General features: G+C 47.7%; 2 protein-coding genes across 2 annotated transcripts; one reads left to right on the forward strand and one right to left on the reverse strand.

The window, feature by feature from the left end:
- The first annotated feature begins 911 nt into the window (after window positions 1–911).
- Window positions 912–14,555, forward strand: CFAP157 (cilia and flagella associated protein 157). Its single transcript, XM_053373366.1, has 9 exons — window positions 912–1,149; window positions 1,751–2,022; window positions 3,396–3,549; window positions 6,381–6,648; window positions 8,903–9,033; window positions 9,185–9,335; window positions 10,871–11,058; window positions 13,017–13,164; window positions 14,055–14,555. Exons 1-9 carry the CDS (start codon window positions 1,001–1,003, stop codon window positions 14,157–14,159), a joined length of 1,566 nt encoding a protein of 521 aa, XP_053229341.1. The 5' UTR covers window positions 912–1,000; the 3' UTR covers window positions 14,160–14,555.
- A 1,760-nt stretch (window positions 14,556–16,315) lies between these two features.
- PTRH1 (peptidyl-tRNA hydrolase 1 homolog) lies at window positions 16,316–22,516 on the reverse strand. Its single transcript, XM_053373368.1, has 5 exons — window positions 22,398–22,516; window positions 21,167–21,386; window positions 19,590–19,689; window positions 17,925–17,970; window positions 16,316–17,051 (listed from the first exon to the last, which is right to left on the reverse strand). Exons 1-5 carry the CDS (start codon window positions 22,485–22,487, stop codon window positions 16,824–16,826), a joined length of 684 nt encoding a protein of 227 aa, XP_053229343.1. The 5' UTR covers window positions 22,488–22,516; the 3' UTR covers window positions 16,316–16,823.
- Between the last annotated feature and the right edge of the window lie 10 nt (window positions 22,517–22,526).

Here is a 22,526-nt window from a genome sequence, read left to right on the forward strand (position 1 = left end):
GTTGGCTGTGGTGGTCTTTGTTTTCATGTGTGAGTGGGGTGGGTGGGTGTTTTGGATCAGGTTAGCCATATTGATTTGTATGCTGTTGGTGGATACTTGTCATTGTCTTGTTGGGCTGTGTATGTGATAAAGGGGAGCCATACCGGGGTGAAGGTGTCTTCTTCTATTTGTCCCCGTGTCAGTTTCAGTTTACAGTGGTACCTCGGGTTACATACGTTTCAGGTTACAGACTCCGCTAACCCAGAAGTATTACCTTGGGTTAAGAACTTTGCTTCAGGATGAGAACAGAAATCGCACAGTGGTGGCGTGGCGACAGCAGCCGGAGGCCCCATTAGCTAAAGTGGTGCTTCAGGTTAAGAACAGTTTCAGGTTAAGAACGGACCTCCGGAACAAATTAAGTACTTAACCCGAGGTACCACTGTACTCTATAGTAGTTATAGATTAGATTATAGATTATAGGTGTAGTGTGGATTTTATCTGGATCCATTTGCGTATACAGTGGTACCTCAGGTTACATACACTTCAGGTTACAGACGCTTCAGGTTACAGACTCTGCTAACCCATAAATAGTGCTTCAGGTTAAGAACTTTGCTTCAGGATGAGAACAGAAATTGTGCAGCGGCGGAGCAGCAGCAGCAGGAGGCCCTATTAGCTAAAGTGGTTTCAGGTTAAGAATGGACCTCCGGAACAAATTAAGTTCTTAACCCAAGGTACCACTGTATTGGTTAATTATTCTGGTACGGCTGTTTCCCAAACTATCCCTTCTAAACAAAAGGAAACTGCTTGTGGTGTCTTTGAGGGAGGTTTCCTGGCCCTTTAAGGTTTCATTCCAGATGGGCACGCCCCCCTTCCCACTGTTGCTATGTACATCTCCTCCACCCTAGTGACAGCACAACCATTCTGCCTCTGAAAGGGCCCTGGCGGCATTCTCGGCATTCTCTTTCGACCTCACCATCCCTGAATCTCCCGCTCTCAGCAAGAGAAAACCTCGGCAACCCCAATGGCGCCCAAGAAGAAAGGAGGAGGAGGAGGAGGGCGCAAGAAGGAAGAGGCTGCCAAGGAACCAGAACTGGATGATGCTATCGTACCTGAGCACAGCCGGGAGTTTTACTTGATTCAGATCCGAGATCTGGAGGGGCGACTAGCCCGGTGGGTAAAGTGTGTGTGTGTGTGTGTGTGTGAACACTGTATTCTTTGAGGTCTATAGGGAAGGGCAGCTGGAACAGCGCATAGACCCCGACTTCCACAAATCTTTGCTATGCATTTGCTCCTTAGATGGGGCATACAGAAAGCATCCCCTTTCTTGGTAGCCAGGGGTACCATCAGGGTAGGATTTGGGGGCTGAAGTATCAAAGAATCAGAGAGCTGGAAGAGACCACAAGGGTCATCTAGTCCAACCCCCTGCAATGCAGGAATCTTTTTGCCCAATGTGGGGCTTGACCCGATGACCCTGAGATTTAAGAGTCTCATGCTCTACCGACTGATCCAACTCTACCTGGGGCCCCACTGTGCAGAAGGAGCACCCCCCCCCCACACACAACTGGAGCAGAGGCTGGATTCCTGCATGCTAAGGTGGTGCCCAATGTGAACCCTACTTGGAGTGCACCCATCGTAATGAATGGGCCATGGCCACCTTAAGCCCATTCATCTCAATGGCTCTGCTCGTGGGTGTCAAGTTAGTGGGTTACAACCCGCTGCACTTGGAATGGGTTCTGGGTTCCTGCCTCTTGACTGATCTTCTTTTGCTTAGGTACCAGAAGAAATGGGACGAGATGCAGGTGAGCGAGGAGATCTTCCGCAATGAATACGAGAAGATGCTCCATGACAACAAGGAGATTGTGTCCTTTCTGAAGAAGACGCTCAACCAGCGGGTCGACGAGATTGCAGAGTTGACGGAGCAGCTCCAGTTACTCCAGCAAGCCAAAGACACGGAGAAGGACGCCTTTGAGGCCCAGCTAGGCCAGCTGAGGCACGAGTTCCAGGAGACCAAGGATCAGCTGACTTCTGAGAATATGAACCTCAGTAAGGCTGCCAGGCCGCTTTTTGGAAAAAGCAAAGGGGAAGGAGGTTTAGGCTCCTCTGCTTAGCTCCACAGGCGGAGTGTGCCTGTGTAGAGCACACTAGAAAGGAATTTCTTTCAGTTGCTTTCCAGGACAGTGCCTGCCTTGGATCTGCAGCACTTTAAACTCTATTTTCAGTTAACTGAAAATAACACCAAGCTTCTGAAGCATGCTGAAGGTAAAATCAGAGCATGTACTTCTGTTGTTCCTAATCTATGTGTACATAATTCCACAATCCAGGCTGCAAATGCCATTGGCTATGTAGTCAGAAGGGACGCGGGTGGCGCTGTGGGTTAAAGCCTCAGTGCCTAGGACTTGCTGATCGAAAGGTCGGCAGTTCGAATCCCCGCGGCGGGGTGCGCTCCCGTCGTTCAGTCCCAGCGCCTGCCAACCTAGCAGTTCGAAAGCACCTTCGGGTGCAAGTAGATAAATAAGGACCGCTTACCAGCGGGAAGGTAAACGGCGTTTCCGTGTGCGGCTCTGGCTCGCCAGATGCAGCTTGTCACTCTGGCCACGTGACCCGGAAGTGTCTGCGGACAGCGCTGGGTCCCGGCCTATAGAGTGAGATGAGCGCACAACCCTAGAGTCTGGCAAGACTGGCCCGAACAGGCAGGGGTACCTTTACCTTTATGTAGTCAGAAAAGCACCACCCGTGTGCAAGAAGATGTGTGTCTCCTATCAAACCCCCACCTAGGTTGGCACTACCAGGAGCCTTGATGAGGCAGTTGCTTCAGCGGCAGAGAGGGGAGGGGCAGCAGGTTTGGATTTGGGGCCCCACCTGCCTCCCTGCCTTGCAGAGACCTCAGAAGTGCTCCAGGGGACGGCACCAAGGAGAAGGACGTGGCTGCACCTCTCTTTCTTGCCCCTACTGATACCTCCTTTTAGCAACTGGGCACAAGGAAGGAGTTAAATCCCAAACAGGCTGAGAGGGGTGTGAGGATGGGTGGCTGCTGTCCTGGTGAGTCAGGCGGTCAGGCCAGGTGCAAAACCTGGGTGAGGGCACAAAGTTCTCCATGGCACTCCTGAGGTGAGGTCACTTGGGCAAACGAGGGGTGGGCAAACGAGTACCATCCTGGCACATGGAGGCTGCCTCAGATGAGCAGCCAAGTTGATCACTTGGTTGCCTGGCTGGGCTCTGTACTTAGAAAACCAAAGGGAAAGAGACGGAGCCCCCGGTTCAGGGGCAGCCTACCTCTGCATAACAGGTTACAGGGATGGGCACTGTTTCCTTGTTCATTTCAGGTAACAAAATATATTGAGCTGGCTATGCTCATACCCTAGTATGATGACTGGGGCCTAAGGGGGTTGCCTAAAGTCAGAATTTCTGGTCGCTAGGTGGCAAGCTGGCTGCCCTGGAGGATTTTAGGATCCACAAAGATGAGATCATGTCGAAGTTTGCCGAACTCGAGGCGCAACTGAAGAAGCAAGAAGAAGACCACAAGGATTACATCTATAACCTGGAGAGGAAAGCTGTGATTGATAAAGAGAGGTGTGTGCTGTGGGATGGGGGTGACCAGCCTTCGCCAACCTAGTGCCCCCCAGATGCTTTGAACTACAACTCCCATCAGCTGGCTGGGGCTGACGTAAATTGTAGTCTGAAACATCTGGGAGACACCATGTTGGTGAAGGCTGGGATTGACCAAGGGCGCCATTGTGTCAGGTGTTCAGTAGGATGGAACACATGCAGACTACAGGCTTTGCAGACCTGTATTGTTCTTGTTCTTTCTTATTTATTTATTTATTTATTTGCAATGACCTCATGGTTCAGCCAACTGGAGCTAGTAGCAATACAATGGCAGAGTAGTGAGGGGAAGAGCTACAGGCAAAATGGCGGGCCCAGGGGTGGAGACATGCTCTGCTGAGATGGCCTGCCTATCCAAACCCAGACATCCCCACTGTGAAACTACAGATTAATAATAATAATAATAATAATAATAATAATAATAATAATAATAATAATAATATCTTTATTGTCATTACCCCCTCTCGGGGACAACGAAATTACTTGACTGCTCCATAAAAACACTAATTAAAACAATACAGTATAGTACAGCAAGGAAGATTAGATGACTTTCAAAGTCCAGGCTTCCCATTCAGGGCCGAGATCGCTCTGGAGAAGAAGCTGTTCTTAAGACGGCTCGTTCTTGTCTTCATTGTCCTGTATCTCCGTCCCGACGGCAGGAGCTCAAAGAGACAGTGACCAGGATGCGATGGATCTTTTACTATGTCCAGTGCCCTCCTATGACACCTTGTGGCATAAATCTGCTCTAAGGTGGAGAGTGGGCAGCCAACAATGCTCTCTGCTGCCTTGACAACTCTGCACAACCCCATCCTGTCCTGGGTAGTACAGCTTCCGTACCACACACATAAGCCATAAGAGAGCACGCTCTCAATGGCACAGTGATAGAAGGCAAGCAGCAGTTTCTGCGGAAGATGGTTTTTCCTTAGAATTCTCAAAAAGTACAGTCTCTGCTGCGCCTTCTTCACAAGCCCCCTTGTGTTGACACTCCAGGACAGATCCTCTTGTAATTCAATGCCCAAAAATCTGAACGTTGTTACCCTCTCCACACAGACCCCATCAATGAAAAGTGGCTGGATATTGCTCTTCTGTCTCCTGAAGTCCACCACAAGCTCCTTTGTCTTCCTTGTATTTATGAGCAAGTTGTTACCTCTGCACCACTCTGTCAGCCGCTCCACCTCATCTCTATAGTGCGTTTCACCCTCCCTTTCAGGGATGAGCCCAATCACGGTTGTGTCATCTGCAAATTTGACAACCCTATTACTAGGGTGAGCAGCGACACAATCGTACGTGTAGAGAATATAAAGGAGCGGACTGAGTACGCATCCCTGTGGTGTTCCTGTGTTAGTCTTAAGCATATTAGAGGTATAAGATCAGGGGTTCTAATGTAACCAAGATTCAGTATATGGAAAGGGACTAAATATCAAGTGGTGTGAGAGACCTGGAGAGCCAGTGCCTGTCAGAGCAGGCGATAGCTGGCTTGGTGAAGGCAACCTCTCTTTTTGTTTCTCATTTATTTATTTCACCGGTTGTAAAAAACAAACAAAAACCCAGACAAACCTCAAAGTGGTTTACAAAAAAAAAAAAAGCAGTAAAATCAAGAAAAATGTGCAACCCTACTTTCAAACATATGAAAGTTAAATTACCAGAACAGATTAAAATTACCTCTCCATTCTAAGCATCTGGATAGGGTTGTTGAAACAGGAATGTTTTTAGCAGAGGTCGAAAAGAGTACATTGAAGGCGCCTGCTTAATCTCAAGAGGCAGGGAGTTCCAAAGTGTAGGTGCTGCCACACTAAGTGATCGATTTCTTACAAATGCAGAACAGGTATTATGTGGCACTTGTAGTAGTGCCAATTCTGCTTATTAAAGTGGTCAAGTGGGCATATGTGGGATAGGGCAATTCTGCTTTATGTAGCACTTTGAACTTGACCTGGTAGCAAATTCACAATCAGTGCAGACCTCTGAGCACGGCTGTTATATGCTGACAAGGCCTCACTCCCGTCAGCAACTGTGCTGCAACATTCTGCACTAACTGCAGCTTCCAGATTGAGTGTGAGGGAAGCCCCACATAGAGCACAGTGCAGAATTCCAGTCTTGAAGTAACCGGTGCATGAACTACGGTGGCAAGTCTTTAATGGTCCAGGAATGGCCATAGCTGTTGAAAGGTTACCCACCTCTATTATAGGACAACAGTGTGATTTTAAAAATGTATATTTTGTCATTTCCTGGATTGCAAATTCCTTGAATCCTGTAATGCAGAAAAGCCTGAAAACAGGCACCTGGTTTGCCATTGTGAGGATAGGATGTTGGATGAGTTGGGCCTTTGGCCTGATCCAGCAGCCTTATGGTGTAACTGAAATTACAAATAACATGAAATGGCACATGTTGCCTGGGGCAGTAGGATAGATAATCCTTGGGTGCTTTCCAGAGGGCTTCCTACTGGACCAAGGTGGCTCAGACACTGGCCAATCTGCCTTTGCCACCTCCCAGCTGCAAGGCCAGGAGCTGTGCCTACTGCCAGCACCATGTTGGTATAGTGAGCCAGTGTGGTTAAGAGCGGTGGACTCATAATCTGGCGAACTGGGTTCGCTTCCCCGCTCCTCCACATGCAGCTGCTGGGTGACCTTGGGCTGGTCACACTTCTCTGAAGTCTCTCAGCCCCACTCACCTCACAGAGTGTTTGTTGTGGGGGAGGAAGGGAAAGGAGATTGTTAGCCGCTTTGAGACTCCTTAGGGTAGTGATAAAGCGGGATATCAAAACCAAACTCCTCTTCTTCCTTTCTCTCTCTCTCTCTCAGGTTAAAGAAGGAGATGATGCACCGTGTGAATACGGTGGCCGCTGAGTTCCGCAAGGTGGCCCACAGCCAGATGGCAGAGACCACTAAGCGCACCATCCGGGAGAATGTCACCATCAGCTTCCAGCTGACCAAGATAACTGAGCAGAGCCTCCAGCTCCTCCAAGAGAACGAACGGCTCAAGGAAGCTCACTCAGAAGCTCTGAAGCAGCTGGAGCTGCTGGAGGAAAACGAGACAAAGATGGCACAGAACAGCCTCAGCAACCAGAAGGTAAGAATTGTCCTTTGCAAAAGTGTAGGGCTGGGCCACAAATTTATGCTTGGGGTGGCCTGCATGGTATTTTCTGAATGCTGTTAGACTCCGACTCCAATAACACAGTGGGTAATTCAGAAGTGCATGAAGTTCACTTCAAAGTAGTCACAACCACACAACTTCACAGCTGCATCCACTTCTAAGATTATACCATCCTCTTTAAAAGATACAGTCCACTTCTTCATGTGGCATTTGGCTAAACTATGGAGCTTGCTTCCACGGGAGGCAGTGATGGTCGCCAACATGGATGGTTTTAAAAAAGAACTGGACAAATTCGTGGGGGAGGAGAAGGCTATTGATGGCTTCTAGCCAGGATGGCCACACTCTGCTTCTACAGTTTGAGGCAGTGATGCTTCTCAATGCCAGTTGCTGGAAAGCTCAGGAGGGGAAAGTTGCTCTTGTGCTCAGGTCCTGCTTTCTGGTTTCCTTTTAGGTCACCTGTCTTGGCCACTGTGAGAACAGAATGCTGGAACAGATGGGCCATTGGCCTGATCCTGCAGACTCTTACTTTCTTACAACAATAATACAGTGGTACCTCGGGTTAAGTACTTAATTTGTTCCAGAGGTCCATACTTAACCTGAAACTGTTCTTAACCTGAAGCACCACTTTAGCTAATGGGGCCTCCTGCTACTGCCGCACCGCCGGAGCACAACTTCTGTTCTCATCCTGAAGCAAAGTTCTTAACCTGAAGCAATATTTATGGGTTAACGGAGTCTGTAACCTGAAGCGTATGTAACCCGAGGTACCACTGTAATAACTATCAATGAGAACCTCCATGCACTGCCTTCCAGCTAGATCTACTGTATTCTGATCATGTACCTGGACAAATTATTTGGAGTGCTCCAGTAGCTACAGGTGAAACTCGAAAAATTATAATATCGTGGAAAAGTTCCTTTATTTCAGTAATTCAACTTCAAAGGTGAAACTAATATATGAGATCGACTCATGACATGCAAAGCGAGATATGCTTCCACTTCTCAGAGGTCCAGTATTGCTCTATTTTGCAATCCTTGTTTTGCTGATTTCCTTGAATATTCTAATTTTCTGAGATGGTTAATTTGGGGTTTTCATCAGCTGTACGCCATGATCATCGCAATGATAACAAATCAAGGCTTGGCATATCTCGCTTTGCATGTCACGAGTCTATCTCATATATTAGTTTCACCTCTCAAGTTGAATTAGTGAAATAAAGGAACTTTTCTACAATATTCTAATTTTTTGAGTTTCACCTGTACTTTTGGAGTGAATGAAGTTGTGCTTTCCCTGAAGTTCCATTGTACGTAACAGAACTTGCACACCATTCTCTTGAAACCGAAGCTCCTTTTGTTTTCAGTGTTGCTAAATGCTTAGCTTTGGAGCATGCCAAACTCCTCCTCCTTTGTGTCCTTCCTGCATACCTTCTCCACAGTGACCCTGGTGGTCCATCCTCAGTGGCTCCAATCAGCACAAAGGGTGAGAATACTTAATTTCAGTGGTTAGAAAGTTCCCCTTTCATGCTGATTGGGCAGCCTTGGACCAGGACACCTCTGTACAATTCCCATCAGCCTCAACCACCATGGTCAATGGTCAGGGATGATGGGAACTGTAGTCCAAAACATCTGAAGGACCCTACATTGACTACCCATGAAAATGAAACAGCAGCTGACTCCCATGTTGCATTTTCTGCTCATCAGGATAACAAGAGCCAGTGACATGATCCAGGGCTGATGCTTTTGTGCACCACTTGAGTAAATCCACCCAGCTAATAGGCCCAGGTGTCTAAGCAAAGGGCATAATAAAGATATTTAATAAAATAAAATGATAAAAAATAATAGTAATAATAATATTTATTTATTATTTATACCCCGCCCATCTGACTGGGTCCCCCCAGCTACTCTGGGCGGCTTCCAACAAAATACTAAAATACAATAACCTATTAAACATTAAAAGCTTCCCTAAACAGGGCTGCCTCTAACATCCCAACCTTGTGCCTCCCATGTTACTAGACTCCAACTCCCATCATCCCCAACTTTGCTCTTGCTGGCTGGGGATGATGGGAGTTGGAGTCCAACATTACCAGAAGGGCATCAGGTCGTGGGAAAGCTGATATTAGTTACTATATTATATTCAAATGGTGCTGAGCCTTTCCACACCCAGCTGAAGGCAGAATGCAGGCTGCTGACCAGCTGTGTGTGTGACAGGTATTATCACATGTGCATATTTGGTACACAGATGATCTGGATGCTCACCAACAAGTGCAAGGAGCTGCAGGCGCAGGTGGAAGAGTACATGGAGATGAAGAAGGTCATGGCCCAAACACAGGAGACCAATGAGGTGCTGGAGCAGCAGAACGTGGCGCTAAAGTAAGTACAGGCATCTCCCTCTCTTTCCCTCTCTCAAGAGTCAGTTTTTTCACTGAACTAATTGCCCAAGCTTCTTTCATGGTTAGGCGCTGCTGGTTGTCGACTAACTGTCTTGTTTCTATTCCTGGTTTCTATCTCCTGCCCCACTCAGAGAGGAGCTGACTCTGCAGAGGCAGGAGATGCAACGGAAAAGCAGTGAAGAGGAAAGCCAATCAAAGGCCCTTGAAGAGGAGCATCAGCTGCGGCTGAATGCTGAAAGAATCCTCAGGCACACTGCCCAGGGCCTCAAGGAAGTGCTGCTGGTGAGTGTCTGGGAATATAGGGACACTGTTGGGAGGGTTTTGAGAGCTTTTGCCACATTAAGAAAATCCAAGTTGATTGGCCTTATGAGCTTTGGCTGATTTTTATGGGTCAATATTGCATCTCTTTGCATTTGAGTTGTCTGTCTCGGGAGACAATGGAGGAGTGCACCTTTGGGGGTGAAGTCAAACCACTGGAGAGTTACAGCACCTGCTGTGGCTGTGGAGACTGATATGGGAGAGACATGTTTGGTTGCAGCTGGGGCAAAGGAAGGTGTCCAGTTGTGCTGCTGCAGGTGCACCCAGGCATTTTTTTTTAATATAATTTTTATTAATTTTCCAATATAAGATTATACAAACAAAACCTCCAATTTATCACCAACATCCTCTTTTTGGACTTCCATCAACATGTCTGGTAATTTTCCGTTTTACTCACTTCCACATTTCTCAATTTAATATTGCACTACCTTAATATCTTATTTTACCTTATTTTTTTAAACAATATTTCTATTATACATTCTCACAGAGCTTCCTGAAAACTTACAAACATTATCTGATCATCACATATACTTTTCATATAATCTGTAAATTTATTCCAGTCTTCAGTGAATTTCTGGTCTCGTCGGTTCCGGATCCTCCCTGTTAATTTATCAAGTTCTGCGTAGTCCATTAATTTCATTCTCCATTCTTCCATCGTAGGCAATTCTTCTTGTTTCCATTTTTGAGCCAACAAAATTCTTGCTGCTGTTACTGCGTACAAAAACAATTTCCATTCTTTTTTATTAATTTCATTTCCTATTATTCCTAATAGAAATGCTTCTGGTTTTTTAACGAATGTATATTTCAACATTTTTTAAAACTCATTATGTATCATTTCCCAAAAGCATTTCACTTTTTTACACTCCCACCACATATGGTAAAATGTTCCTTCTTTTTCTTTACACTTCCAACATTTATTACTTACTTTATACATTTTAGCTAATTTCACTGGTGTTACATACCATTTACATATCATTTTCATCACATTTTCAGGTGCACCATGGCATCTCTTCTCTCTGTGCTCCTCCCAGCAGTCATTCCTTCTCTGGACACTGCTAAGGATGCACAACCTGTCTCTTCTGCAGGCACTGTGGTCGTCTGCAAGTGATTCCCACACGGTGGTGGTGATGTTTCCAGCCTTCATGTCACATTTGCAGAAATCTTTGTAACACAGAGTTGGTTTGCCAACAGGTCTGTGCCTGAAACCATCTTTCCATAGAGAAGATCCTGCCATCTTCCATTCTGCGAACAGGATCAAGCTATTAAAAACCAAACTCTTGCTAATCTCCTTCTTTGTAGGTCCTGCATTGAGCAAGGGGTTGGCTACAATTCTATAAGCTAACCTTAACTGTCTGCTTCCTGTAAGCATTTGGGCTGGGCAAACTGGGATCACAAACTTGCCCACTTCAAACTTTGCATTTTATTTGAAGTGTGGGAAACAAATATGGTGGAAATCTAAGAGGGTTTTGCAGCCGCGTTCTTCCTCTTCACTCCCACAGGAACGCCCATCTGATGAGGATGAGGATGGCCACTTTGACGTGATGTTCCACTTAAGGCGCAATGATGTGCTGCAAGCCACCTTGAATCTCCTGAACAGAAGCATCGCACGCATCGAGGCCAATCAGCTTCTCCGCACTCTCTATGTAGAGAGCAAGGTGTTCAAACCTACCAGCCCGGAGGGCAGCAGGTAAGAAAGGGGATGAGATCTATGAGGGTTGGGGGGGGGGTGCCACTGCCTGTTGGTAAAGGTAAAGTTAAAGGGACCCCTGACCGTTAGGTCCAGTCATGGCCAACTCTGGGGTTGCGGCGCTCATCTCGCTTTATTGGCCGAGGCAGCCGGTGTACAGCTTCCGGGTCATGTGGCCAGCATGACTAAGCCGCTTCTGGCGAACCAGAGCAGCGCACGGAAACGCCGTTTACCTTCCCGCCGGAGCGGTACCTATTTATCTACTTGCACTTTGACGTGCTTTCAAACTGCTAGGTTGGCAGGAGCAGGGACCGAGCAACGGGAGCTCACCCTGTTGCGGCAACTCGAACTGCCGACCTTCTGATCTGCAAGCCCAAGAGGCTCAGTGGTTTAACCCACAGCGCCACCCACGTCCCGCCACCTCCTGTTACGTTCTTGTAAAATGACAAGCAGGCAGAGCTACTTAGTGAAAGGAAGCAATACAATATAGATAGCTGCCTGATAGGAATGGAAGAGGAAACTTGATTCAAATAGCACAGGAAGACAAAACTGTGGAATCCACACTTTCTTCCCCCACCATTAAATTTCTAATTTGTATACATAACAAGGGGGTTGGACTATATGAGCCTTGACGATGCCTTCCAACTCTATGATTCTAATATCCAAGGAAATAGTCTTACCAAAGAAAATAATTCCAGTCTATCCAGTCTACAGCAATCATAGGTCATATGCCAATCCCCAATATAAGCTTAACATCATAGGCACCAATTCTATAGGGCTGAGATGTATTCAGCCCCTGCAAAGTTTGTTGGGATGAGCCCCTCCAATCTGGAGGGGCCAGGCCCTGCAGTAACAGCCCTTGTTGAGCCTCGTGGCAGCGGTGGGAGGCCTCAACAAACGTCATGGCGCCCATGATGGGAAACCCCCAATGTTGGGTGAAACTCTCTTCCTCTGCTTAGCGTGGATGTTATCAGTCTACACAATCGTATCCACAGGCATTCCTGAGATGAAAGAGGAAGGAAAGGTCTCTCTCCTTTATTACCACATGCAAAAAAAAAAGGCGGGGGGGAGCCACATGTTGCCAAAATTCTGCCTTGATCTGAAATGGCCACTTCCCAAACATTACAAGCCTGGCTGCTGTTAATAAAATGCAGATTGGCTCCTTATGCATATTAATGTCTAATGAGGAGTGCAAGGGCCTGCTCCAAAGATGTACACGTGATTCAAATGTCTCATCCCAGAACTCTCATACTGCTGTGTGGAAAAAGGAAGTCACATCACCACACTCCTTCCAGCACATGGGTTTTATTTTTACAAGCCTAGATGGGCTCCAGTGCTGCCTCAGAACAACCTTGAAACTTGCCAGTGTGGTGTAGTGGTTAAGAGTGGTAGTCTCGTAATCTGGGGAACCAGGTTCGCGTCTCCGCTCCTCCACATGCAGCTGCTGGGTGACCTTGGGCCAGTCACACTCCTCTGAAGTCTCTCAGCCCCACTCACCTCACAGAGTGTTTGTTGTGGGGGAGGAAGGGAAAGGAGATGCTTAGCCGCTTTGAGACTCCTTAAAGGGAGTGAAAGGCGGGATATCAAATCCAAACTCTTCTTCTTCTTCTTCTTCTTGCACTTTCTGAAACAGTGCATGAACCAAAGCGCAGCCACTCTTCAAAATTCACGCTTCTTTCAATTCTGCAGTGTAGTTCTCCAGCCAAAAATACATGTTCTAGAGAGAAAAGCTTGCGTAGAAACAGCATATACACCAGTGGAAAGCACATGCAGAAAATGAACCACATTAGACAGCAGCATTCTGGGAAAATGTGTGGGTTAGGCAGAATTACATGTAGAAATGTTGAGTGTTAGGGGAAATAGGCAGGAAAATGCTGCTGAATTTCCACAGGAATGTTTTGTAAAATAAATAAGCAAATTTGCAAACTGGTGTGGAACTGTAGATGTCTGTTTCTCAGCCTCTCTGCTATCAAGCCTTCCCGCATCATGTCGCACATGAATGTTGCCAAGATCCCAGGGACCCATGCTGTCCACAGTATGCCATCTCTGCGCAACATCTCCCAGGTCCGTGAGGATACTGTCCGGCCATACGCTAGTGCCACAGAGGTGAGTGGGGAATCAGGACTTATTGGCCCCCAGGTGGGAAGCAATAACCAAAACCTAGGCAACAGCATGGCTTCCAGGAAGCAACTTGCAGGAATGAAGGCTGGAGCAAGAATGCCTGACGTGCATGGAATTTGCTGCCACCAGTCTATCAGCCAAGGTAGTTGCAAGGATAAAATTGACAGAGAGAAGTGTGTATGCCAGCTTGAACTCTTAGGAGAAAAGGTGGGATTTAATTTAATAGTAAACAAACTGTCATGGCTGCCCCCAAAGATTTCTGGGAACCTCCATGTGTTATGGTTCTCTTCCCTAACAAATCTTGGCACCCTTAACAACTAGAGTTTCCAGTATGCTTTGGGGAGAAGCCACGGCCGTTGAAGTGGTATAATACTGCTTTAAAATTGCATAGTATGGATGTGACCTTACAAGCCTTTCCCTTCTGGTGGGGTGATATGTATGGGCTGCACACAGCCTAGTGTTTATTTTATTTTCATTCATTTTCACTTTTCTATCCCACCTTTTGTACCCTTTCCAAGGAACTCGAGGGGGCTTGTAGTTTTTATCCTCATTTTTCCTCACAACAGCCCAATGAGGTAGGGTAGGCTGGCCCAGATTCCCACCTTTTTTCTTTAAAAAAAACCACAAAATTTCTAAAGCATCCTCAGATTTTCTATGCCAAGAACAGTATATAAATGAGCCTGATAAATAAAGGTGTCCAGGTGCTATTCTGTCCAATCGTTTTGTGGAGAACTACCCTTCTTTGCCTCAGGCACTGAAATGTATTGGGCTGGTCCTGTTTTTTATGAGTACATTTATCCGTGTTTTCATCTGTGAAATTGTGAGGGGTGTGGATTTAACATCCCTAGCCTGAACACCTGCCCTTTCCCCCACAGCCTTTAATAGCAGCATGGAGAACGGAGCTGAAAGAGGAAGAGACCAAACCACAAGAGAAAGCTGTCTGTAAGAAACTGGCTACACAGCAGCCAACGGAGGAATAGTGAATGGAGATGAAGCAACCCTTTATGCAGTATTCTCATTTTGCATCAGCACCTATCCCTCCAAGAGATAATGATACTCGGGGTGGAATTCTGAGGACTTTTATATCCCAATAGGTCAGTGCAGAACTGTCTGAGGAAAGTTACAGAGCCACTGAGCTGCTTTGAGTCAGAAACGGAAAGCAAACAGAGGAGGAGGCACAAGCGGCCCTCTAACCCAACCACGTTCTGAGGCTGGGTGGATTTCCTAGGGCAAGGCCACCACACTGCTCCCACATGACAACAGGTCTTTGTGAAGTGGGATCCAACTAGGATAGGAGGCCTCCAGCCTTTCTGGTAGCTGATATATGCTCCCACCTTCTTCTACCTTTCTGAATTAAAGTGGAAGACACACTTCAACCCTTATACTCAAGGTTTACTCTTTAGAAGTGTGAGGAAACTTTTATTTCTGTATAAGGTAAAGGTAAAGGGACCCCTGACCATTAGGTCCAGTCATGGCCGACTCTGGGGTTGCGGTGCTCATCTCACTTTATTGGCCAAGGGAGCCGGTGTACAGCTTCCGGGTCATGTGGCCAGCAGGACTAAGCCGCTTCTGGCGAACCAGAGCAGCGCATGGAAACGCCGTTTACCTTCCCACCAGAGCGGTACCTATTTATCTACTTGCACTTTGACGTGCTTTTGAACTGCTAGGTTGGCAGGAGCAGGGACTGAGCAACAAGAGCAAACCCCGTCATGGGGATTCGAACCGCCGACCTTCTGATCGGCAAGTCCTAGGCTCTGTGGTTTAACCCACAGTGCCACATAAAGCATTTAAAAAAAACAACAACAGCCCACCTGCCACTCCTCAGGCATAAAGGCTACCCCCAAAGAAAAAGGGGGGAAAGCTGTTTTGCACACACTCTCCTGTTTTGTGCATTATCAGGGAGCCTTGTCTATGGGTGAGTGCACTGGAAGCTCACAAAAAGCTTATAAAATTATTTCATTCACGTTTTCTTCATGGTACCCTGCAAGATGCCCACACTCTCTCATGCTACACAGCTTGGAAATTACTAGGCTTGGAGATCTGGGACAAGTAATCATTGCAGCTTGTCATGAGGGGTAGGGGGGGGGAACGTTCCTCCCCTCCAATGCACTTCTTCCCAATTAAGGTCATTGTTGCAACAAAGGTACATTAATGGTGGAATTATACTAGACTGTTCACACATCATTCTGCCTTATTAGTTGTCCTGCAAAGCTTATGAGATGTTTTTGCATTATTGCAGTCCAGAGGGCCCCTTTTGCACTGCAGCGTAACAAAAGCAGGACAAAAACACCAACTTTGGAACATGTGTGGTATAAGAGGTTGCAGTTTTTCAGCAGGAAGCTACATGATACGCATTGGAAGCAAAACTGTATGTCCACCCTGAAACATTTGCAGGTGTAAACAGCCTTGAAAATGGGCTTATGTATAACCACCCTCATAGTGTCATGGGCACAAATGATCAGGAACACACAAGAAAAAAATACGACATCTGTAGTGGCCCTGTGTCCAAGGAGCTCAGGGCTGAATACCGGGACCGAGTTTACGTGCCCCATCTTATCCTCACAGGAACCCTGCGAGGTGTCTCCGGTGGCACACAGTGGTCAAGGAAGATGGGAGTTGCGTGACCAGCAATAACTGGAGCACTTTGGACCCAGTTTGGGCCCGAGTCAACAATTCCTATTCTACACCCTAACCCGTTTTGCTGCCTGCACTTGACTTACCCAGCAAAGACATTGCCTATGACTCGACCCACAGCCTAGACAAGAAAGAAGCATTGCCACAGGTTCAAGGGCACATTCCAGCCAGGCAAAAACACAAAGCAAGGGTGGTGAAGCCTGGGGGAAGAGAGAGTGGTCTGAAGAGGTTCAAGGGACAGATAAAGAGGCCCAAGAGGCTTTTGGGACTGAGGATTCCCATCCCTGTCCTAGGGGGAGCCCTCAGCCAGCTGTATTACTCAAAAGAAGGGTTAATATCTGGGCTTTTCTGAGTGGGAACTTGCTCCGAGGCAGCTGAAAGGCACAAGGGAGAGAAAGTGACTCAGAGTTGTAAGTAGTCCACTCCTGTGATAAAACTGGTAAATCCCACCCTGACTCAATGTTCCAAGAGGTAGGGGGAATAAAAGAAGAAATTATGCAAATTAAACATGCATTTTCTTATTTTGCGCCATTTGTTCTCCCATCATGGAGGGGCAAGGTACAAAGCAAAGCACTGAAGCCCCCACCCCCCAACTCCAGCTTTACGGAAGGCGAATTAGTCGTGACAACCAGGTGCTTGCTGCCCATGTGATTTCAGTCCTGGCTTTCATGAGGGCTAGACGGATTGTTTTCCCCATAAAAGCTGTGATTTGGGGGATACTCCAGGTAGCAAGGCAATGCATGGTAAGATCACATAAACATGGAATATCCATAGCCTGAGACTTGCTGTTTCTCTGATAACATCCATTTGCTGGGTTCTGGTGGTTTGCCTTCCCCCTCTCAGTTCCCTTCGGGAATCTTGGGCACTGCCTGCCCATCCTACTCCCAAGTAATTCTGGGTTCAGGTGTGTTAATAGGTCACAAGTTCTGGTCCATCCTGGCAATCAAAAGCCCCCAAATACTTTCTTTCCGGGAACACCGGCTCACAAACACCCAAAGCATTCACAATTGCTATGCGCCCTCCATCCCAAGAGGTGTCTTGGCTGGTGCCCCAGAAGTTTCCGGGGTCCCTGGGCTGCTCTTCCTCTGCTGGATGTGTCCCAGCAGCATTGTGACTGCCTGCTCAAAGACTTGAGGTAAGATCTCTTGCTCAGCTCTGGTGAACCTGCCCAATACGTAGTGTTCCACGGCAGCTTCTCCCACTGGGCGGCCGATCCCTATCCTGAGTCGGACCATACGCTGAAGGGGGGAGAGAAAGAGAGAGAGAGAAAAAGTGAGGAGTTGGTTTTGTTCTGCCCAATAACATATACCAGAATTGCTGGTGCGGTGCATACCAGTTACCGTATTTTTCGCCCCATAGGGCGCACCAGCCCATAGGGCGCACTATAGGGGGAGAAATAAAGGGGGGGGAATTTTTTTTCTCCAGGCACGGGGCTGGGGCAGGGGAAGCCCAAGCTTCCCCAGCCCCCAGAACAGGCAGCTCTCCACAAGCCGTGGGAGAGCTGTGTGAAGTTGTGCAGCTCTCCCACTGCTTGCAGAGAGCTGCTTGCACCCAGAAGCCTGGGGGGCGCTGAGCGCCCCCCAGGCTTCAGGCTTCGCGCATAGGCTTAGATTTAGATAAAGATTATTGTGATTTGCTCGCCTTCAAGTTATTACAAGATTGGATTTTCTTCCTATGATAGGAATTGTGAATAACTCCTCTATACAGTTGTAGGTTCTGTTATTCTCTCTGGTAGCGACTCTGTGGGTTTTGCAAGCTTGCAAAGTCTCCTCCAGCCTTTGCCCTTTGGCTAGACAGAAACTTTGGCTATAGCTGAGCTAGGAGACAGAGCAATCCACGAAGGCCGCAATGTTTTTTAGTTTGGCGTCCTGGGATTGCAGCCAGCCATCTGCTTCCAATTGAAATAACCTCCTTCCTCCACCACCCCCGGCCCGGGGCCAAGCATGAAACATGCAAGGGTTCTCGCCTGCTGTAAGCTGAGCTCCAGACAGACACAGCTGCTAATATGCGAGAATCCCATCCTTGGATGACTACCAAGACCTCATGTCACAGTAATAAATGAAGATCGGTCCTCTTTGGTGGTACGCGGGTGAACCAAAGCGGCAACTCACATCAGATTTCAGGGAGCTGATGCAGGAACGGACTCCGTTATGACCTCTGAAAGAAAAGAAGCAAGACATCTAAGCCTCCGGTCAGTCTCTCTACAAAGGAACCCTATTCCTGACGGGGCCAAGAAACATTTACATCCTCTCGGCCAGAAGATTCCCAAAAATGCTGAACAAGCTGTTTGAGGACAGGGGTGGCTGTCCTTTTCCTAAGAGAGGCACTGTGCCTTGAAGCAGCCATCTAACAGTGCAGAAGTTTAACAGCTGTGGGCGGCTTCATTGCCTCTTCCTGTCAAAAAAAAAGGCACACTGGCAAAATTTCTACTTTGTCCTGTGGCTGCCAAGACACAGAATCCCTTGTCAGAAACAAACAGTGGAGGCTGGTTGGTTTGGGCAAATGGGGCATGGCCCCATGAACCTCGACATGCCCCATGCCAGCCCCTACCTACTTACCATCTTACAACCAGTCTAGGGGGCAGCATGGCTGGTCAGTTTCTTCCTGCTTAGCCTCACTTTTGTCCTTGCAGAACTCCGGAGGGAGGAGGATGGGGATGAAATTAGAATTAGCTGTCTCTGCACTGGCACCATCCACTGCTGGCCTTTGTGTCCTTCCTGATGTTGCTGGACTCAAGCTTCCACCATCCCTGGCCATGCTGGCTTGGGCTGATGGGAGTTGGGAGTCCAGCAGCATCTAGACCAGCCTTTCTCAAGCTGTGGGTCCCCAGATGTTGTTGAACTACAACTCCCATCACCCCTAGCTAGCAAGGCCAGAGCTCAGGGATGATGGGAGTTGTAGTCCAACAACATCTGGGGACCCACAGGTTGAGAACCACTGATCTAGAAGGACATACAGCTTCTCTATCCCCACACTTTTCTCACCCAGAAATCAACATCGGTCCCCCATCCACACACACTCCACTGATCTCACACACGTTGCTCTTCCCCTTTGCATTAACACAGGTTAATTCTGTGCCCAGGCCAACTGGACACAGCTCCATCTACCTGCCTGCGCACTGTCTCGCCAGACTGGTGCATGCCCTGGTTATCTCCCATTTGGACTACTGCTCTATGTGCGGCTATGTTTGAAGGTGACTCGGAAAGTACAAGTAATCCAGAATGCAGCAGTTAGACTGGTGACTAGGAGTGGCCGCTGGAACCATATAACACCAGTCCTAAAGTATCTTCACTGGCTCTCAAGTGTGTTTCCAAGCACAATTCAGAGTGTTGGTGCTGACCTGTAAAGCTCGAAATGGCCTTGGCCCTGTAGCCCTGAAGAAGGGTCTCTACCCACCCCCTTGTCCAGCCTGGACACTGAGATGCAGCTCCGAGGGCCTTCTGGCAATTCCCTCACTGTGAGAAGTGAAGTTACAGCGAACCAGACAAAGGGCCCTTTTGGTATTAGCACTCACCCTGTGGAACGCCCTCCCATGAGATGTCAAGGAGATAAATAATTTAGAAGACATCTGAAGACAGCCCTGTGTAGGGAAGCTTTTCAAAGTTTAATGTTTTATTATGTTTTTGTATATGTTGGAAGCTGCCCAGAATGGCTGGGGCAACCCTGTCAGATGGGTGGGGTATAAATAATAAAAATTATTATTATTATTATTATTATTATTATTATTATTATTATTCACTCTGTACATGGGGAGCTTCATACTTATGAAGAGTTACCTTGCGCTGCCTCCCAGCTTCAGGGCGACCTTTCCCAAGGACTTGTCCAGGTCATCGTGAACTAGGTAAATATCTTCAGCGCCCAGGTTGAACATCTCCGCTTTAAAAGAGAGAAAAAGTTCCAGGAGGTTCAGTCAAATGGGGAGTCAAGTAGATCTCTACTTGGCCAGAAAAAGATACAATGCAATCCAGAAGCAGGAGGCTCGGCTCGTTGAGGACAGGAGTCTGCTCTGCCTCACATCAGCGAACAAGCAACAGAATTTCAAAATGCCTCAAAAGAGGACATCTGTACTTGCTCCTCTCTTAAAGCCCTCATCTCCCTGTGTGAGAAAATCTCTTTCAAGGCTAACACAATGAACAAATGGCATTTCCAGATGAAAGCTCAATATTTGGCCAGCTACACTCTCATGGTATTGCAGGAACCAGGGTGGCTTGCCCTCTACTGGGCAGAATTAGAAAAACACAACCTGCGGCACAGAACGCAAATGGGAAGTTTGTGGCCCTCCGGCTACAGAATCATAGAATCGTAGAGTTGGAAGGGACCCCGAGGGTCACCAAGTCCAACCCCCTAGAATGCAGGAATCCCAACATGTTATCCTCCATCCAATTTGAAACCACACCGGACCCTGCTTAGCTTTGCAAACACGCTAGCAGGTTTATTGCTGCACCACTATTGTTAACTTCCATCAGCGCCAACCAGTACAGCCAATGATCAGGGATGATAGGAAATGTGGTCCAGCAACATCTGGAGGGCAACAGAGCGGCCATCCCTGATGTGTTGGACTATGCCAGAAAGAAGTGCATGTGTTGGATTCACTAGAGTTTACATTTCCGGGCACAATTCAAAGTGTTGGTGCTGACCTTTAAGTCCCTAAATGGCCTCAGCCCAGTACAGTGGTACCTCGGGTTACATACGCTTCAGGTTACATACGCTTCAGGTTACAGACTCCGCTAACCCAGAAATAGTGCTTCAGGTTAAGAACTTTGCTTCAGGATGAGAACAGAAATCGTGCTCCGGCAGTGCGGCAGCAGTGGGAGGCCCCATTAGCTAAAGTGGTGCTTCAGGTTAAGAACAGTTTCAGGTTAAGTACGGACCTCCGGAACAAATTAAGTACTTAACCTGAGGTACCACTGTATACCTGAAGGAGCGTCTCCACCCCCATCGTTCTGCCTGGACACTGAGGTCCAGCGCTGAGGGCCTTCTGGCAGTTCCCTCACTGTGAGAAGTGAAGTTACAGGGAACCAGGCAGAGGGGCTTCTCAGCCGTGGCGCCCGCCCTGTGGAACACCCTTCCATCAGATGTCAAAGAAATTAACAACTATCTGACTTTTAGAAGACATCCGAAGGCAGCCCTGTTTAGGGAAGCTTTTAATATTTGATGAATCATTGTATTTTAATATTCTGCTGGAAGCCACCCAGATGGTGGCTGGGTTGAGTAAGAACAAGGATCCCTATGGGTGGGTCTCCCCTCATGTCAGTTTCTACCTGTCTGCCATGCAGGCACATGTGCTTTACTGAGGGAGGGCAAGACGAGCTCTGCTGCACAGGTTAAGGAAAATAAAAAGGTTGTTTCTTACCAGCACTGACTATGCAACGGCCGTTGATGTTCATGAAGCTACGGGGTTTCATCAGCACCAACTCCACCTCTCCCAGGCTGGTGAATGCCACATCCGCACAACAATGCTTGTCCTTTCTCCACTGGTCAGCCACGCTCAGCTTGGTAGCCAGGTGATTAAGGACAGCCATGCCCACACTATGGCGGGTGCCACACAGCCCGTGATTGCCCAGTCCTGCCACCTGCAAGTGAGACCCGTCAAGGACAGTAAGCAGGAAAGCTGGCTCAGTGTGCAGGGAAAAGGTAAGGTGGTGAATAGCCAAAGGCGCCTTGCCAGGAATGGGGAACCTGTGGTCCTGCAACGGTTATTAGGCTATGGCTCATACACACCATACATTTAAAGCATACATCCTTTCCCTCAAATCCTGGAAGCTGTAGTTTGCACCTCACAGTTCTACAATTCCCAGCACCTTTTAAACAAACTACAATTCCCATAATCTTTTTTGGGGGGTGAGAGGCTTTAAGCGTATGGCATGTACACAGCCACAATCATCCAACTGCATATCTAGGGCCACAGGTATCGGAGAAGCACCACCTCTCTGATTTATTGCAGCAGAGATGGCAGTCCAGTTCGAGAACAGAGAATAAGAAAACCCTTATATAAGCTTTACATGAACATCAAGTGGGTCAGCATGGAGGAAAGTCATACCTAACATCCTTCAGCTGCTGAAGATGCTGCTTTTCTGAATATTCTATAACCACTACCTCGGCTACTACAACAGCCCTTGATATGTGCCAGACATAGCTGTCAACGTTTCCCTTTTTTTAAGGGAAATTCCCTTATTCCGAATAGGATTCCTCGCAAGAAAATGGAAAAGTTGACAGCTATGGCACCAGGGCAGCAAACAGGAGGACTTTGGTATCTTTTTTTTTTTTAACCACTGTAATAAACGTAAGTACGCCTGTGTATGTGACACAAACAGACACACGCTGCCTCATACTGCTGAGTAGCAATCCCCTGCTATGCCCAATTTGCTTTTATTTCGTTCGCCTCTCGATACTTCCGCCACCCTTGCCCCGCATATGGAGGGTTGTCCTACCCAAAGTAGGAAGTGATGTGTGAACCCCTATCTCTTCATTCGACTGTATCCCTATGACTGCTTGCGACCCCACTTATAACCCGGAAGCAGTTGCCCTGAACAGGAAGGAACATCCCCCCAAATACGTCGTCTTCTCCCCCCGCTCCCCCTTACCAGCACTCGCTTCCCAGCGGTTCGCAGTTCCTCTTCATGGCGATTCATAGTCCAACGAAGGAGTTTCTGAAGGGGCCGGAAAAGCAACATCAGCCTCCCCCCCCACCTCCTTGCCGGAGACGCCCCTGG

This window comes from Podarcis raffonei, chromosome Z, assembly GCF_027172205.1.
Source record: "Podarcis raffonei isolate rPodRaf1 chromosome Z, rPodRaf1.pri, whole genome shotgun sequence".
Lineage (NCBI taxonomy): Eukaryota > Metazoa > Chordata > Lepidosauria > Squamata > Lacertidae > Podarcis > Podarcis raffonei.

Bases quoted from the DNA above. Each gene is read 5' to 3' on its own strand.
- CFAP157 (XM_053373366.1), top strand. From the start codon at position 1,001: ATGGCGCCCAAGAAGAAAGGAGGAGGAGGAGGAGGGCGCAAGAAGGAA. The intron at 9,336-10,870 runs GTGAGTGTCTGG...TCACTCCCACAG, and splicing joins GCCTCAAGGAAGTGCTGCTG to GAACGCCCATCTGATGAGGA. The intron at 13,165-14,054 runs GTGAGTGGGGAA...TTTCCCCCACAG, and splicing joins CATACGCTAGTGCCACAGAG to CCTTTAATAGCAGCATGGAG.
- PTRH1 (XM_053373368.1), bottom strand. From the start codon at position 22,487: ATGTTGCTTTTCCGGCCCCTTCAGAAACTCCTTCGTTGGACTATGAAT. The intron at 17,971-19,589 runs GTAACTCTTCAT...CTTTTCTTTCAG, and splicing joins AAGCTGGGAGGCAGCGCAAG to AGGTCATAACGGAGTCCGTT. The intron at 17,052-17,924 runs GTGAGTTGCCGC...TCCCCCCTTCAG, and splicing joins TCAGCTCCCTGAAATCTGAT to CGTATGGTCCGACTCAGGAT.